This window comes from Chelonia mydas, chromosome 10, assembly GCF_015237465.2.
Source record: "Chelonia mydas isolate rCheMyd1 chromosome 10, rCheMyd1.pri.v2, whole genome shotgun sequence".
Taxonomy (NCBI): Eukaryota; Metazoa; Chordata; order Testudines; family Cheloniidae; genus Chelonia; species Chelonia mydas.
Window position 1 is genome coordinate 79,285,270 of NC_051250.2, and position 19,289 is coordinate 79,304,558.

General features: G+C 42.3%; 1 protein-coding gene across 2 annotated transcripts in view; it reads left to right on the top strand.

Moving 5' to 3' along the window:
* IQCH (IQ motif containing H) overlaps positions 1 to 19,289 on the top strand; it is a 111,175-nt gene that overhangs the window by 80,411 nt on the left and 11,475 nt on the right. The window contains exon 17 of one of the 2 annotated variants that reach the window (XM_037911740.2): positions 16,741 to 16,908. The exons of the other annotated variant lie outside the window; for it this stretch is intronic. Coding sequence (XP_037767668.1) covers positions 16,741 to 16,908 — 168 coding nt within the window. The remainder of the gene's footprint in view (positions 1 to 16,740; positions 16,909 to 19,289) is intronic. 2 annotated transcript variants of the gene reach the window in all.

The following is a 19,289-nucleotide window of genomic DNA, read 5'->3' on the forward strand; positions in this document are numbered from 1 at the left end:
TTTGCAATCTAAATTAACAAGAAAGACAGGGTGGGGAAAAGGGATAAACACAAGCAGAGTGAATAATGGGTTGGCTGCAAACCTCGTGTAAATGCCAGCATGGTTTGGTTTGGTTTGGTTTGGTTTGGTTTTTTGGCTGGGTTTACTTAGCAGGGGATCAGCTAAATGGAAGGAAAGGGGGCAAGGGATGATGGGAATGGGCAGGGGAGAAGAGGGTAACAGGGCCAGGTGTGGAGATGAAATTGAGATGAAGAGACTGAGGGAGGAGGAGGAGGGTTAGAGCAGACAGCCAATCAGCACAGGACTGAAAATCTAGTCAAAACTCTAATTGAAGTTCTCTGAGCGTCCAAAGATTTGTGCTTTGGCTGCTTCTGCTCCTGCTGGCTGAAGTCTCTGGCTGGTTCCTCTCTGCAGTTTTCTTACAAGGCCATATGGACTGGGGCTTTGGAGGGAGGCACCACTTGGGGATCCTAGTGCCCCCAGAGTGTGTGTTGGAGAGGGGGTCTTTCCTGCACAATTCTGGGTCCAGGGGAACCCTGCATGGACAGCACAATCTGGCTAGAGCTAGGTAGAAGGACAGCAAAGTGGCAGATGAATTGCAGTACTGACAAATGCAAAATATTGCACATTTTAAAAGGATAATTTAAACTATTCATATGTGTCACTGCATTCAGATTAACTATAGCCACTCTAGAAAAGACCTGAGTGTTATTTGCTATCAAACATTCTGCTCAAGGTGCAGTAACGGTCAAAAAATGAAAAGCTAACTGTTAAAATGTAGACGTTCTGGGAGAGAAACCCATACAGAAATAGTGTGATGGTGTTCTATAAATCAGTGACATCTAGGATACAGTGTGCAGTCTGGTCAATTTTCAAAGCTTGATTACAAAAATGATTCGCGCCAAGGAAAGACTTCTGTATGCAGAGTCTTACAGACTTTAAGGTCAGAAGGGATCACCATGATCATCTAATCTGACCTTCTGCACATTGCAGGTCACGCACCCTCACTCACCCATTTCTGTAATAGACCCCTAACCTCTGGCTGAGCTACTGAAGTCCTCAAATTATGATTTAAAGACTTAAAGTTACAGAGAATTCACCATTTACACTACTTTAAACCTGAAAGTGACCCAAGCCTCATGCTGCAGAGGAAGGGAGAAAAAAAACAGGGTCTCTGCTAGTCTAACCTGGGGGAAAATTCCTTTCCGACCCCAGAAATGGCAATCAGTTAGACCTTGAGCATGTGGGCAAGATCCACCAGTCAGACACCTGGGAAAGAATTCTCTCTAGTAACTCACAGCCTTCCCCATATAGTGCCCCATCACTAGCCATTGAAGATATTTCCTGCTAGCAGTCACAGATCGGCTACCTGCCATCATAGGCAGGCTCATCATACCATCCCCTACATAAACTTATCAAGCTCAGTCTTGAAGCGAGTTAGGTTTTTTGGCCATACTGCTCCCCCTGGAAGGCAGTTCCAAAACTTAACTCCTTTGATGGTTAGGGACCTTCATCTAATTTCAAGCCTAAACTTGTTGATGGCCAGTTTATATCCATTTGTTCTTGTGTCCAGATTGGCACTTAACTTAAATAACTCCTCTCCCTCCCTGGTATTTATCCCTCTGATGTATTTAGAGAGAGCAGTCATATCTCCCCTGAGTCTATGTTTGATTTGGCTAAACACACCAAGCTCTTTGAGTCTCCTCTCATAAGATAGGTTTTCCATTCCTCTGATCATCCTAGTAGCCCTTCTGTGTGCCTGTTTCAGTTTGAATTCATCTTTCTTAAACATGGGGGATCAGAACTGCACACAGTATTCTAGATGAGGTCTCCCCGGTGCCATGTATAATGGTACTAACACCTCCCTGTCTCTACTGGAAATACCTCACCTGATGCATCCTAGGATTGCATTAGCCTTTTTCACAGCATCATCACATTGGCGGCTCAGAGTCATCCTGTGATCAATCAATAAACCCAGGACTTTCTCCTCCTCTGTCACTTCCAATTGATACATCCCCATCTTATAGCAAAAATTATTGTTGTTAGTCCCTAAATAGCTCTTTGCACTATTAAATTTCATTCCATTCTATTACTCTTTTTTACAAGGTCATCCAGATCATCTTCTGATATCTTCCGGTCCTCCTCCTGTATTGGCAATACCTCCCAACTTTGTATCATCTGCAAATTATATTAGCACACACTCACTTTTTACGCCCAGGTCAATAATAAAAATGTTAAATAAGATTGGTCCTAAGACCAATCCCAGAGGAATTCTACTAACAATATCCCTCCAGCCTGACAGTTCGCCTTTCAGTATGACCCGTTGTAGTCTCCCCTTTAACCACTTCCTGATTCACCTTTCAATTCTCATATTAATCCCCGTCTTCTCCAATTTAACTAAAAATTTCCCATGTGGAACGGTATCAAATGCCTTACTGACATCCAGGTAGATTAGATCTATTGCATTTCCTTTGTCTAAAAATCAGTTATCTTCTCAAAGAAGGCGATCGGGTTGGTCTGGCATGATCTAACTTTTGTTAAATCAAGTAGTATTTTTTCCAAGTTACCATTCACTTCTGTGTTCTTAACTACGTTCTCTTGCAAAATTTGTTCCAAGACCAATTTGAGGTCAAACTAACAAGCCTGTAGTTTCCGGATCACATTTTTCCCTTTCTTAAAAATAAGAATTATATTAGCAGTTCTCCAGTCATAGGGTATGACCCTCGAGTGTACAGATTCATTAAAAATCCTTGCTATTGGGCTTGCAATTTCATGTGCCAGTTCCTTTAATATTCTTAGATGGAGATTATATGGGCCCCCCGATTTAGTCCCATTAAGCTGTTTGAGAGGTTGAAAAGATTGGAAATAATGAATAGTATAGAGACAGTAAGTCAGGCACTCCTATTTCATGACTTATAATACAGGAACAAGGAAACAGTCAATGAAAATGACAGACAAGAAATTTAAAACTGAAAAAAGAAAATCATTGTTTTCAAAATTAATAATTGATCTGTGGAACTTACCGCCACAATGTGCCATTGATGCCAAGAGCATAGCAGGATGTTAAAAAGAACTGAACATGTATGTGGATTTTGAGGACTGATACTTACTTCCATATTATTAAAGCCCTAATTGAATTGCAGGATGATTGTCAAAAAATCGCAGCTGAGTTGCAGAAAAGCCATGGAAAATTGTGGAAAAGTAATGAGGGACCTTATCGTTCACGGTAATGAAGTCTATTATTATTTTTCCATGATTTTTCCACTGTTGGCCGCCCGGGGCTGAGAGCAGGGGCCCAGGGTTGGCAGTGGGAACATAGGGCTGAGAGTAGCATCTCCGGCTGTTGGCCACGCAGGGCTGACAGCAGAGGTACCTGCTGTAAAAATTGTGGTGGAAGCCTAATATTGTGGAATCTGCAATATCTCAAGTTTAAGTAGTGCCTTGTTTATTATTTATTAGATAGGATAAAATATTAGGAGACATATAATGGAATGCAGACTTGTGGGACAAGAAGAGCAACCACTCGGGGGCAGAAGCAGCTTCTGAGAGTCAGTAGAGGGTTTAGGAAGGAAGCCCAAATTACTGCCTGTGTTTGGGGACTGAGGCTCAGACCCACAAAAGTATTTAGACTCTTAACTTCCATTGATACCTCTGCGGATCTGGGCCTGAGATGGGAGCTCTTAAATTGCAGGATGATCTGGAACTCCTTTCTCCCCTCAGCCCAGAGGGAATGCTGGTAAATGTAATCTCAGAGTGGCAGGACTTGTAGACCACTTTGGCAAGGCATTCTGGGAAGAGGGTAGGGTATTTCAGCAGCTTCTGAAAAAGGAATGAGCGTGGAGGGAGATGAAGTTACTGGTAATTTCTCATAGAGACAAGGCTCTAAAACTGCCAGTCTGGTTCCTGGGTTTGGATCCTCCTTCCTGTGTTTGGCTGAAGGACAGATTCCCTGAGGATGGGAAATTTGTCTGGTTTTGAACTTTGGTCACAAGCTCCTCCGGAGACCGTGTGTCTTTCCAGAAGGGCTGGGAAACAGGTATCCTTCACATGACTTCCAATTTCATTTCCTTTGGATTTCATCCTGACAGCCACTGGGGAGAGTCAGTCTTCTCAATAAGGAAGCCTGACAGAAAGAAACCCTTCGAAGAGGTGGCTTGTTTTGCTGGAGCCCCAGCTGTAGGGCCTTTTCTTCATTTCTTCAGTATTGCTGATCCTGAGTAGATCCATGAATCAGGTCCTAAAAAGAATGAGATTGACTTTAAAATCATGACATTTTATCAGTTCTGACATTTATAGCATTAAAACTGAAGATTTAAAATAACATTACTGTAGATGAAAGCCTGTAAGAGACTTATCAAATGGATTTTACACTCTTATATTCATTTGTTATTTGATGGCAAAATGTGGACAGTAAAGTACAACTTGACAATGGTTAGGCAGGTGGAGAGCCGTGATCACTACTCTGCTTTGGATAAGAATTTGCACATCTATTACCCCATCTCTCCCACGCTGTCTCGCTTGTTGTGTCAGCCACCCATTATACCATGCCTTTTTGACTGTAAGCTCTTTGAGGCAGGCATTGTCATTTATTTGGTGTTTGCAGCATGTCTTGCACAATGGGGCCTAACTTGGTTGTGGGCTTTCAGTACTACTGCAATGTAAATGTGGACTAATCATAATAATAAAGTAATTGTGACCAATAAAAAAAATTCCCAGATTCTTCTTAGTACAGCATAGTGCTTTCTTTGTGTAATTTTCAAACAGGTTCCACAGCTTTCCCTTTAATGGTGTCCACATCAGACATCCAGCCAGCCAGAGCTCAAAAAGTTTGAGATGACACTGAGCTATCATGATAACTACCACTAGATGGCAACCCGTTAAGATACTGTATGCAATCCTTGCTAAAATATTCAATTCCATGGTGAATTTTAAAAGTAATAAAAAGAGCTCTCTTCTCAAAGCCCAAGTTGCATTAATATTTTACTAATTGACGGTTTTACAGTGTCATCCAAGCACTTCTTTAAAAATAGCAGGTGTGCTCTTTACAATAATGTAGACGTCAATACTAGATGCAGATAAAACAATTAAACTGGGGAAAGAAAAGCTATAATTTAGTAACTGTTTAAGAATTTATGTTTTCCTTCCCTTCTGAAGTTTGTTTTAAAGTTGAATCATTTTTATGGCAGCTGTAAAGAATTACACTATAATTGTGACTTTATTCACTTGACCTGGCTTTTTCACGAGGTGCAGCCTGTGGAACCATGTGTTTTAAAGGAAAGCATCTCCTTGCAGCGCTCAGCAGAGCTTGCATACCACAAATTTTTGTAAGTGATGCCAGATCCCAAGTTTAAACCTTCCATCCATAACATTTTCTCCGCCAAGCAGTCAGTACGTCTTATAGGTTGAACCTCTGATTTTTTCACTGGACATTGTCTAAAGATTGAGAAGTCTGAAAAATCTGAATTCTCCCTTGTGTAGGCCCAATCCAAAAGCCCAAATATGATCAGTTTTGAGGCTGTTCTAATTCTGAATCCTAATTTAGCAAATAGCCTCCATCTTTATAATGGGACAGTGCAAAACCCCAGATGTGAACACCTCGGAAGGCTGGGATGTTTGAAATACAAATGTCAGTTTTAAGTCTTGGGTCCATTTCCAGGCTTCACAACTGAGCTCTGTTTCAGTTAAACTTCTGAACACGTACTCTGTTGCTGTTAATAGGAATTACACACATTTATTGGAGGGAAATAGGTAGAGCCCTGCGCGGATACAAAATTTATATCCGTATCTGATCTGAAAAAATTATCCCCGGATATCTGCGGATTTGCAGGGCTCTAGAAAAGGTCCTCTGTTTTTGGCAATATTTAGATGGTGACAGAAACCTGTGAAAGCCCTGAAATTTCAAGTTAAAGTTGACTGCATTACTTTTTAACTTGTCATGTGGTGGGTTCTTGGTACTGCAGGGGCCTCAGATCAGTTTATGACATCATGTAGCCAATGCCCTACATTGCATAGAGGTACCAGGGCAAATTAGGAAAATGAGAACAGGCTTAAAAACATTAAATGTTCATTACTTTCCTGGTTGTATCACTCTTTTGCTTTTAATTATACATGACCTCTAAGGCACACCTTTTTTGTAACAGCAGCTGACTGACTGGAGCAGACAACTCACTTTGTTTTTAATTGCTAGTAAATGCCTGACCTGAGCAGTCACTATTGCTTTTATAAACCATACAAATATAATGAAAAAAACTAAGATTTTTTTCAAAGTATTCTGAGGGATTTTGACACCCCTCTTCCATTTCAATTTAAGGAAAATATGTAATCCCATAGACCACATTGGAAATAACTTTTCAGCACAGAAGGGAAATTAAGAGATGAACAGCACATCCCCACGAACACTGTTCCATTTACAGTACTAGGCCACTAACAACTAGTTCAGTTACCAGCAGGAAAATAAGACTCCATTCTCCACCAGTCTTTAGATTTACATGTGTGGGACCTTTGAAATAATTCCCATGTCTGATTTATTAAAATGATACAGCAAAAAAACAAAAATTTACCACCACACCGGCCATGTAGCTCACAGACATCTCCTGTTATGAGTAGGATTCCCAGTGAAAACAGGCATCTTGGTGCACCAATGCATTTGGCACTGATTGTTCATTTTTAAAAATTACTCAAAGCTGTAGCTACAAGCCACCTTTGGGAAAAAAAAAATTCGGTCATGTGCTTGCCTTTCTTCTGTCTTACATATGGGCTCTAGGTTGTGGCTTTAATTGAAGAAGTATGCAGTATCAACAGGTATAAGCTGGGATCACATTTCATTTACCTCTGTTGCTTCTCACAATGAAGAAGGACGGTTCAGTTCTTAGAGAGTTTATAGAGATCGTCACTGTCTGTCACTCCGAGTTAAAGGAAAATCATTACAGTAGATGAGAGAAATGTGTTTTCATGCAGTTTGTTTCGTTTAGAACTTGTTTTATATAGACTTTGCAATAATAATTGGCTTTATAGTGCCTGATCCAAAGCCCATTGTAGTCAGTGAGAAGGCTTCCACTGACGCCAGTGGACTTTGGATCAAAGCCATCTAGCTCTGTTAATCAAACACTGCAGCAGATAGAAACCAAACTTCACTTGTTTCACAGTTCTCACTCCCACAGCTTAGCAGGGAAGAGAAACCTCACTTAGAAGCAGGAGCCATCTTGGAAATGTGTTTGTTTTCCCTGCTGAGCTGTGGCAGTAGGTGCTATTGGAAACCAGCAGCATCCCAGCATCTGTTCTCCAGGCCCAGTTCTTTCCTTTAGTATCTCGTTTTTCTTTTACTCAGTGGTTTGGAGGGCTGTTTTTGCTTCACTCTGGATCTTTTCCCCCCTCTCCCATCTTCCTTGTCTGCTTCTACCTTCTTTCTTTTTTGGACATAACATTAGTGGGTCTTGCACTGCTTGGGATTCTTCCCCTGCCCTGCTTCCACCTGATGGCGACAAGAACTACAATTGCCCTGTGGTCTGCTTTGTGCCACCTTGTGCTGCAACTTTCTTGAGCTAAGCAGGTTTTGGGCCTGCTCAGTACTTGAGTGGAACCTATAAGCAAATCCCAGGTGTGGTGAGAAATGCTGTGAACGTTCATTAGTGGCATTCCTTCCTCTGGGCATGGTGCTCTGGGGCATTGAGCTGCCGTTTGTGGACTGCGCTGTAATGCCAGTGTCCTAAGCACTTATGGTCATTAAAGTTGCCATAACACTTGTGTGGGCATTAATTCCCACTGTTTGGGTAAATTCCAACTCACATGATCACATTCCCAGCAGTTCCACTTAGCTCACGTAATCTTCACTTTCCCGTCTGAGTTGTTGTGTTTTGTGCAGACATGGCTGCATTTTTAGCAGAGGGTGAAGCACTCCCTGTGTATATCAGTTTGGGATGGATGGTGCTGTATACATTATTAATAATAAGGGATCATTTTCCTTTCATTAATGCCACCAGACTTCTTCTGCCATGCTCTTCACCCTGTGCAGTGCTTCATAAGTCAGTCGGCAGAAAGAATGGCCAGCAGCAGAGATGCTGCAGAATTGAAGGGGGCTCAAAGCACAGGGCCTGTGTGCATTCAAGCTAGCATCTTGGGAGGAGGAGGAGGACAAAGGTAGTAGAAGAGAGAAACTCTACTGGGCAACAGGCATCTCTAAAATATTTGTTTCCTAGACATGGCATGTATGTGTCAGGCACAGATAACACCATGAAAAACAGAGGGCAAACAGCTTGTAAATCCTTGCTTTCCTAGTTTCTGTGCTCTTGCTCAAAGGTTATATATTTTTATTATTTCAGGTTCTTCTCCCCTGCTGCTGCTGCTGGCAGCTCCAGCCACATTGATTTAGCTCAGTGCTCTGCATACAAAAAAGCCCTTTCGTTGCAGTGGAAACAGGTTTTCTTGGCATGTGCCTGATGAGCCCTTCAGGGAAAATGAAAAGTCAACACCTATGGAATCCTCTTAGCCTAGAATTCTTTAGGCTCAGCTGTAAAGGATTCTACTTCTTTTTCTTTTTTATTATAATTAATCCTAGGCTATTATGCTCCGGGGACACCTGCTAACTGCAGTGGGGTAAAGCATGTGCTTAGTATAAGGTTATAAGCACTACTCATTTCCATTTGAGGGTGTGTATCTATCTATCACTGGTGAACGGTGGCAGATGGATAGGCCTACAAATGGATGTCCACTCCGCATCCCCAGAATAAGTCCAGCATAGGCAGCTATAGGGCAGACTTGCCCCACTGCTCTTCCCGCGAGCCTCAGCCTCACTGAATCCGTAGCCTCACTGTTGAGACTACCAACAAGGTTACTTGTCGTTATCAATTACTGTGAATTTTGCAAAGGGCATATCTGACCAGTGGGAACTTAAGAGAGACTTCCAGCTCATTTCATATAAGAATCTGCCCACCTGCTGGATGGTAACATTGGTTAGTTACAAATGACCTGGGTTGCATCTGACGTAGTAATATGAAATATTGCACCCTATTATCAATCCCATGAAAACTACGGCAAGATTCTCAGTCCAGTCTCTCTCTCCTTCACGCAGTGCTCGGGGGACTGAAAGCTGAACTAAAGGGACTTTTGGGGATTTTACCTATCATAGTATAAAGCCAACATAGCTAGCTTACGCCACCTGATTTCCCTTCTTTCCCGTACGTAGGAGGAGTTCCGGGACATGGCCACAATGCAATGTGCTCTGGCAATCCTGGCCCTGTGAAACTGATCTTAGGGGAACATCCCAACTGACATAAATCAGTGACCATTTGGCATCTCCAGCTTGCAAGAGTGGTGGGTTCAGCCCCCAGGCCCAGGATCAGAGGAGGTAGAAAAGTGGCTTGGAGCTATCATTACCTTCCTCCTCCCTGAACTCAGTGTTGTTGAGGACTGCCCTTCTATTTTAAAAATTGGGTAATCTGCAACCTTAATGACAACCTTCTTAGCCTTGGAATGTAATAATGACTCAAACTGCCCGTAGGGGTTTGGCACCATTCTGTAGAGTAACACAAAACAATATCCCTGCTATAGTATTCTGTAGAATGGTTAAAAAGAACCATATTTAGAGCAGACATGCCAAACCCATGAAAAAAATGCAGAAATTGGGCGTGTTTTTGGCTTAATTGGCTTATGAGTTGCTTGTTGGCTAGTTTTTGGCTTTAGCTTGTTGCTTGTTGCAGCTTGTTGCTTCTTCTTTTTGATTGGCTCCTGACAAGCAGGAACAAGGGGCAAGCAGGGGCAAGGGGGGGGAGAAAATCAGAGGCGCACAGCGGGCCCACCACAGTCCCAGACTGCACGCTGGGGGGATCTAGTCACATAGAGTGTTGGAGTTCTTCGGGATTGGCTTGTTTTCACCTTGTTTTGAAATGGGATTAGCTTGATATTTGGCTTATTGTGAAAGTCAGGGTGCTTATTTACTGCGTGAAAGTTGGCAACTGTGGGTTAGAGGTGATGGATGTCATTCTCTGCTGCATGCTGTAGGTTTTTAGAATCCCACTCTTGATTTAATTCATTCATTTTTATAGAACTTTTTCACAAGGGATGATGAAGCAGTGAGCATGGAATGTGAGGAATGTTGATGGACTGTAATACCCCCAGCGTTCAGCCCAGTCCTCTGACCTCTGGGTATGGAGGCTGTCCTGCCCAAAGGCCTTCTGTCGCTAGCATGCAATCTTATAGCCCTTCCCTGAGCAGGGAGCTGAGCTGGGCATACTTCTCATTCACTGAGGACTCTGTAATGCCCCTGGGTCTCAGAGTGGTGGATGGGAATGTGCCTAGCTTACCTTTTGGAGGGTCTGTTAGAGCCAGCGTTACATGCTGTGTGTCTTATTAAAATCATAGGACGTGGGCCCAGGCTGAATATGATGGGTCTATTCTGTAGATCTAAACATAAATAAAAGTGACCTAGCCACACTTTACAATTAAACTTACAGGAAAGTAGCTGCTGACAAAGCTTGTATGATTGTATTACTTGTTACATAAAATATGTAACACTACATTTTTTATGTTGTCTATTTGAATTTCTATGATGTTTTAATAAATTTGTCACCTGCTAATGTCTGTTTCGAGATTGCTGCATTTCTTTGAGGGTTTCTCTGTTGTTAAGTGGAAGGCCAGGTTCTTTACACATTGTCAGAACGTGACTTTGACTGTCCAAAGCCATGTAATTATCCACTGATCGGGTATAACACGGGCAATGGCAGTGCAAATTTTCCTTACGCTCCCTGCTTTCATGTCTGAACCTTATCTTGGAGAGACCACCTCTAGGGTGAGGGATTAATTGTCTCACAGCTTTTGAGATCTTTCCCTCCTTCCCCTATGTTGAGGCTTCCAGCAAAGCTTTCACTTAGTGCTGACATTGATTGTGGCTTTACTGCTGTAGCACCAGAAACTGGATGGAGATGGTCAACTCATTTCACATAGGTCACTGAGCAGGCACTAATGACGGCTGGTCACTGCCATTTTGGGACAGATTTGAACCTGTGAACTAAACATTTTCCATAATCCTTGATCCTCTCACTCAAGCCATCGAGTTCTCTCTCTCTCTCTTTGTGGAATACTTATTTTAGATTCTAAACCTAATTTTCACAGAATTAAAGATACACTCGCTATTATTGATTTATTACTAATACTTATGGAAATGCATTTAGTATGCATTCATCATGAACTACATGTGCTGTAAAAATGTAGCTCATTTGAAGGGTTATCACGTGCTGAAATAGTCTAAATCTATTGTATTTTGAAAGCTCCTTCTCACCTGCATAGAAAGTGACTACGTAAGACTACATTCTTAGGGAAAATTAAGCATTGTAACTGGTGAAAGTTCCCTCTATTGTTAAGCAAAGCCAGTCATCAGCATCTGATTTGCATTTTATACCATGCAGCAGGAAATATTTAAGTTGACAAATAGCATATTTAATACAGCAACAGATACTTGGCAGTTAGTTATTAACAACTGTTACAGACGTGATTTATTTGCTGTTATGAAAAGGGCATTACTGTGTGAATACGATTCAGAAATTAGCTCCAGTTTAGCGAGAGGCCTTGGCTGCCTGACCTCTTAATATCCTTATAATGATGCCATTTACCACTCAAAGACTTATTCAAGTCACTCACTGCTAGATTTGTTTTAAAGGAGTCCACTTTAGGGCAGACATTTTATGTATGTTAACGTATCTGATTGCAGGGTTAGGCACGTGGATTTGGGGGGCTAGTCTAGACTGGAATCGCTACAACGGCGCAGCTGTAGCGCTGCTAGTGGAGAGAGCTTCTCCCGCCGACATAGCGCTGTCCACACCAGCGCTTAGGTTGGTGTCACTTACGTCACTGGGGGCGGGGGTTTCACACCCCTGAGCGTCTTCAGTTATACTGAAGTGTTAGTGCATATAAGCCCTAAATGTGAATAATGTAAGAGCAAACTACGTACAGGCTTCTGTGAGTACAACAGTCTGGAGGAGCGGAGGATTCAAAGAGCTTCCCGAGCCACAACGTGGTCTTTGTGCTCCACTTAGCATAAGATGAAGCTACTGCCACTGCTAGCAAAAGTCTCCTAAAAGTGGGTGGGAGGAGCTTTCCTTCCCCCGTCCCACGCTCCGTACTAGCCACTAGAGCAAAGGGGCTAGATGCTACACCCCCTTCAGGTGTGGCACAGTGCCCTCCCTCCCTGCCTGTGCACTCCCCAGAGCTCCAGGAGGCATTATACAAGGGTCAGGCATGAGGCTTCCAAGAGCTGCGGCTGGGACAGTGCACCTCTGTGGCATCCCAATGCGTGATGGCTCTTAAAGGCGCAAGCGCCCCAAGTCTTCCTGAAAATATGGTTACATTTCAGTTTCCTTCAGTGCAAGCATATTGTTGTTATTATCAGCTATGCAGCACTTCACAGATGTTCCACAAGATACTTGTTCATACAGTTAATGGTGTGCAGGGAGGAAGAATGCTTCGGGCACAAGCGTAGGACTCAGAAAACCTCGGTTCAAGTCCCCACTGTGCCACAGACTTCCTCTATGACCTTGGGCATGTATCTCTGGGGCTCAGTTCCTCATCTGTAAAATAGGGGCTAACAGTACTGCCCTACTTTGCAGAGATGTTGTGATGATAAATCCATTAAAGATCGTGAGGGCGCTCCAATAATATGGATGATGGCAGTGTCCCACTTCAAGGTGCAATTCAGACCAGCAAGAGGACACTGCTTGTATTATTACCCTGAGTGCCCCAAAATGCTTCTGCTACTTGTGGCTCCCAGCCTGGGGCCACACACGCAGCCAGCAGCCAGCATGCACTCTGTGTTCTGTAAACTGTACTGCTCTGATTCAACCACTTTGAACCACAGCCTGCCAGCAGTTATCATAGACACACACTTGTCTTTAGCAGACTTGGTTAATATTAGCAGGTGACCCCAATGCACCCCCAATCCCATGCTTTCCCACACCCATGTGCTCTGCAATGTCCAGCCCTCTCCTGCAATATTCAGAGGATTAAGATCCATTTGCTCCTTTAAAGAGACAAAACCCAACAGCTTGCATATTAACTGGCGTTAACATTCACTTTAATCAAACACAGCACTGTGGGTTTAGATTAAAAATAAAATAACAAAAGAAGATAGGATTTTAAGTGAATTCAAGTATAAGAGAGAAAGTTAGAAATGCTTACAAGCAAATAAAAGTGAAAATACTCATCTAAAAGTCTAAAACTTAATCTAGCAAGGTACAGCCTTGTTCAAGTTGTCTTTTTCTCACCCCCAGTCTTCTAACAAGGTGACTGACCCCCCCATTTTGGTCAGGATCTCGTCCAGAAGCCCAGGTTGCTATTTCTTTTGTAGTCTTAGGTGAAAGAGAGAACTTGGGGTTTTTTTGCCCCTTTCTTTTATAGTCCAGTGAACCTTTGAAATTATCCCTCAAAATAAAGACTTTATTCAAATGGTGAGGAAGGCAACATGGAGTCTGGTGGTTAAGGAAGCTCCATGCTCTTTCTTCCTCCCGCTGGTGTTTGCTAAAATGCAAATTGTTCTGTTTCCCACAGTCTCTTCCCCTTGCTAGCTTGATGGCCCTGTTTACTGCTTATATTTAAAGTGGTATAAACCCACGTTCCTTTGTTTAGGATAGACCTATTTAACACCTTTACCAAGGCAAGCTGTCTGGTTTTAAAAATGGGTAATAACATCATGCAGGGGAAATTTATAACTTTACGTATAATATTGCTACACACTTTTCACCATGATATTACTGACCAGTGAATGAATAGTTTTCAAATGATACCTCACAAGGCATATTTTGTACAAAGATTATTACAATTGTGTGTGAATACAGAGTTGTTTAGGGTCATATCAATTCCTATGGTAGATATTGGATGGTAGATAGAGGCTAGTAACCAGACAGGTTATTTAACATTCCTTGTAACTTGGACTTTTATCTCTAATAATATATAGGCTTAGACATAAAGAGCCAACATTTCAGAATTGAGATCACATTGTGTCCTCACAACACCCCCATTAGCATTTGTGTGCCAGTGGGTAGTTCAATGTGCAATAACCCAGTTTGTGCAGATGCAAGCCTTTATGGGTGCACGTGTCACTCTCAGCTCTAAAATTTTAGGGCCTGACTCTCTGCTCTCAGTTACACAGATGTAAATCTAGAGTGACTCCATGGAAGTTAAACCTGCAAAGAGGTCAGTGTAAGTGGAAGCAGAAGCAGGCCCCAAGTCACATTACTTGCTACACACAAGACAAAGCAACTGCTGTGTATGATGCCATATACTTCAGTAGGAATATGCATTGCTCAACACCATCACTGAAATCATCAGTGACTAGAGCATATGTTATATTCAAATAGCATTGCTTTCTATGTGAAACCGTCCCTTTCACTCACAACATGACTCTGCCCTTAAGGCCCTCCTCATTTCTATCTCAAAAAAAGTTGTTTTTTTGTAACTAGAGTGTTTTTAACAGTAAAAAATCTTTAGGGGAGAAAATTCCAGTGTACATTTCAGCTCCATTTATGAGTTGCTCCATCGCATGAGCTCATAGAATCATAGAATATCAGGGTTGGAAGGGACCTCAGGAGGTCATCTAGTCCAACCCCCTGCTCAAAGCAGGACCAATCCCCAATCAAATCATCCCAGCCAAGGCTTTGTCAAGCCTGACCTTAAAAACTTCCAAGGAAGGAGATTCTACCACCTCCCTAGGTAACGCATTCCAGTGTTTCACCACCCTCTTAGTGAAAAAGTTTTTCCTAATATCCAACCGAAACCTCCCCCACTGCAACTTGAGACCATTACTCCTTGTCCTATCCTCTTCTACCACTGAGAATAGTCTAGAACCATCCTCTCTGGAACCACCTCTCAGGTAGTTGAAAGCAGCTATCAAATCCCCCCTCATTCTTCTCTTCTGCAGACTAAACAATCCCAGTTCCCTCAGCCTCTCCTCATAAGTCATGTGTTCCAGACCCCTAATCATTTTTGTTGCCCTTCGCTGGACTCTCTCCAATTTATCCACGTCCTTCTTGTAGTGTGGGGCCCAAAACTGGACACAGTACTCCAGATGAGGCCTCACCAATGTCGAATAGAGGGGAACGATCACGTCCCTCGATCTGCTCGCTATGCCTCTACTTATACATCCCAAAATGCCATTGGCCTTCTTGGCAACAAGGGCACACTGCTGACTCATATCCAGCTTCTCGTCCACTGTCACCCCTAGGTCCTTTTCCGCAGAACTGCTGCCTAGCCATTCGGTCCCTAGTCTGTAGCTGTGCATTGGGTTCTTCCGTCCTAAGTGCAGGACCCTGCACTTATCCTTATTGAACCGCATCAGGTTTCTTTTGGCCCAATCCTGCAATTTGTCTAGGTCGCTCTGTATCCTATCCCTGCCCTCCAGCGTATCTACCACTCCTCCCAGTTTAGTATCATCTGCAAATTTGCTGAGAGTGCAATCCACACCATCCTCCAGATCATTTATGAAGATATTGAACAAAACCGGCCCCAGGACCGACCCCTGGGGCACTCCACTTGACACCGGCTGCCTACTAGACATGGAGCCATTGATCACTACCCGTTGAGCCCGACAATCTAGCCAACTTTCTACCCACCTTATAGTGCATTCATCCAGCCCATACTTCTTTAACTTGCTGACAAGAATACTGTGGGAGACCGTGTCAAAAGCTTTGCTAAAGTCAAGAAACAATACATCCACTGCTTTCCCTTCATCCACAGAATCAGTAATCTCATCATAGAAGGCTATTAGATTAGTCAGGCATGACCTACCCTTGGTGAATCCATGCTGACTGTTCCTGATCACTTTCCTCTCGTGTAAGTGCTTCAGGATTGATTCCTTGAGGACCTGCTCCATGATTTTTCCGGGGACTGAGGTGAGGCTGACTGGCCTGTAGTTCCCAGGATCCTCCTTCTTCCCTTTTTTAAAGATTGGCACTACATTAGCCTTTTTCCAGTCATCCGGGACTTCCCCTGTTCGCCACGAGTTTTCAAAGATAATGGCCAATGGCTCTGCAATCACATCCGCCAATTCCTTTAGCACTCTCGGATGCAACTCGTCCGGCCCCATAGACTTGTGCACGTCCAGCTTTTCTAAATAGTCCCTAACCACCTCTTTCTCCACAGAGGGCTGGCCATCAACTCCCCATGTTGTGATGCCCAGCGCAGCAGTCCGGGAGCTGTCCTTGTTAGTGAAGACAGAGGCAAAAAAAGCATTGAGCACATTAGCTTTTTCCACATCCTCTGTCACTAGGTTGCCTCCCTCATTCAGTAAGGGGCCCACACTTTCCTTGGCTTTCTTCTTGTTGCCAACATACCTGAAGAAACCCTTCTTGTTACTCTTGACATCTCTTGCTAGCTGCAGCTCCAGGTGCGATTTGGCCCTCCTGATTTCATTCCTACATGCCCGAGCAATGTTTTTATACTCTTCCCTGGTCATATGTCCAACCTTCCACTTCTTGTAAGCTTCTTGCCCTTAATGCATGCCCTTAATTCCTGCTAAAACCTTTGCAGTGAGTTTTGCTATTTTCTTATTAGTCTGTTTTTGAGCCTTTCAATATTCTCTGGTAGGTATCTTTCTAAAATTATGTAAGAGTTTTGGTTGTTCGAGTTTGGAAATGGTTTCTTTAGCTCAGTCAAGTAAATGATGTACCAGCATTCATAAACCAGTGGAGTCCCAGCTTCATTAAATAAACTTGGTGAGTTTCACTTTTTTTTTTTTTTGGCCTTCTTGTGTTTTGGTAGGTGTGGGTAACAGACCTTGACCTTTGCTATAGTGACCAGCTGGCCTTCACTCAGCTCATGTTGTATGTGACAAATGGCAATCTAGATGGGTGCTCTAGCCACTTTGAAGTGCCACTTACGTGGAAGAAGACGAAAAGTCAAAGTGTTCAGAGTGAGGAGGCAGAAACTGTAAGTAATGTTTCATTTCCAACTAACATTGTTAAGTGACTTCAGGTATAAAAGGCTGTTCAGCACGTTCGCATTCAGAAACACCAGTTAATTTGTGGATTCCAAGGTTGGGGGTTTCCTTTAGCATAACCAGCAGCTGCTCTAGAGTCCCCCCCCAGTACCAAAGGGTTAATAACTGAGCAGCTACTTCTCTTGCGTTTCAGGAAGGTTAAAAAAATGTGACATCACATTAGAAATGAAAAGAAAGCGCTTGGCCATTTATGGTGACTCTGATTAGCCACATTTTGCACCCATCAGTATTGGTTCTATTTATGGCACTAGTTAAATGATGAATACTCTGACATAGTTCTCCACGTTTTAAGGAATCTTGTGACATTTAATTCTTAAACTTTGTGAGACAAGATAACCAAACAGGTGGTAAAAAGGGCACCATACAGAGAGCACCATGGTGTCACAAGGGCTAAAAGGAGGAAGGACAATCATGGTCCTGAGGCTGATGTCCCGGGTTAGAAGTCAGGATACCTGTGTTCTACATCCTGTGTAAACTTCGGGATGACACTTAACAGCTCTGTAAATTAAGCTTCCACATCTGCAAGATAGTGCTAATAATACAGCCCTACCCCACATGGATGTTGTGAGGCTAAATAAGTCACGATTAGTAAAGTGCTTTGAGATCCTCATACGGACAGTGCTAGAAAGTGTAAACTATGGTTATTGAATTTATTAAATTTGATAAACTGTTTGGCTTATCAGCCTTGAGATTGTCCTTATGATGGTGGCTATCCCCAGCAGAAGGACAGACAAGGTGAAACCCTCTGGGAAAATCAGGGTGAGTTAAGAGGAGGTTCCAGGAGAACAACTGCAGTGTTTAGGTGTTTTATTAGAAACCACACAAACTGCTTTTTCTGTCGACAAAGGAGAGATGTTGTGCCATTCCAAAAAGTGTCAGAGAGTTGTAATTTAGAGGTTAATGAGATCCTGATCTATTGTTCTTGTCAAGCAACCACTTTAAGTTAGAGAGGAGTGAATTAGTCCCAGTCGTACATCTTCTCGAAATGAAAAGTAATCACGTAGCAACTTTTTGAATTAAAATTCTGTCAGGATTAACATAAACTGTCACTCTATCCTTAATTTTTTCCTCCTCTTTATATCTTTGGCTCTTACCTCCTTAAAAGTTAACTAGAAAAAAAGTACTATCTTTGAAGATCTTTCTAAAAAAAAAACAAAAGAGAGACAAATGTTTTTACAGCACATGATCTGTAATGAATGATTAAGTAAAACACTTTGTGTAAAATTATGATGTTAATAATGAATCTGTCCCCTTTATGTATTATATATTCCCAATGCTGCTAGGGCTGTTATTGATAAAATGGAGCAGCCACTGAGTTTGTGTGACGATTGTATTTTTAGAAATCCTTCTTTAAAAGAACAAATTTCCTAGATACTGCTGCTACTGTAATTATGTAGAAAACCAATCACTCATTATAGTTAGGATACATTATCTTCTAGACAGATGAGGCTAAATAAGCAACACATTAATAATTCATACTGCAGTTCATTATGCATGTGTATGCATGCTTTGTAGCTGAAATAAGCACCTCATCAACCTGATGCCAACCCTTAAACAATAGTTCTGTGTTATTGCAGCCACATTCAAGTTTACGCTTGTTAAACTGCTACTTGGATTATTTTATCAAGCATTCATTTATTTGTGGTCCCCTACTGCAGAGAACAGATTTTGGAAGCTCCTTTTTTAAGTTAATGACTTGAGCAATGGGTGTTATTAATTCTCAGAATATTATAAACATGATTAATTTTCAGGCAGAGATGTATTATATAAGGATTTCAACTATGTCAACTTAAATGCATCAATGTCAAAACAATATCATTTGGGGAAAAATACTGTAAATTACATGCTTCAAGATGCAGTATCCCCATTCAAAGAACTAAGAACCCAATCCTGCAAACAACACCAGACTCAAGCCCCAGCTCAGGAAAGTATCTGCAGTCAGGACAGGACTCAAGTATGTGTTCAAATGCTTTGCTGAATCTCAACCATAGAATTATGTCTATTGATTCTGAGGGCTACTCATGGTAGTGTAAGCACTATCCCTTCTAATAAGCCCAGGCATTTCAGGAAGCCGTGCGTTTCAGGAAGGTTAAAAAAAATGTGACGTCACATTAGAAATGAAAAGAAAGCACCTAACTTCTATTGATTTCAGTGAGAGTTAGGCACCTAACTTCTGTTTAGGCATCTAACTTCTGTTGATTTCAGTGGGAGTTAGGCACCTAAATACCTTTGAGGATCTGGGCCGTAGTCACTTTAAACTGTGCCTAGAAAAATATTATTCATGAAAAATGATATTTAAGGTTTTCTATGT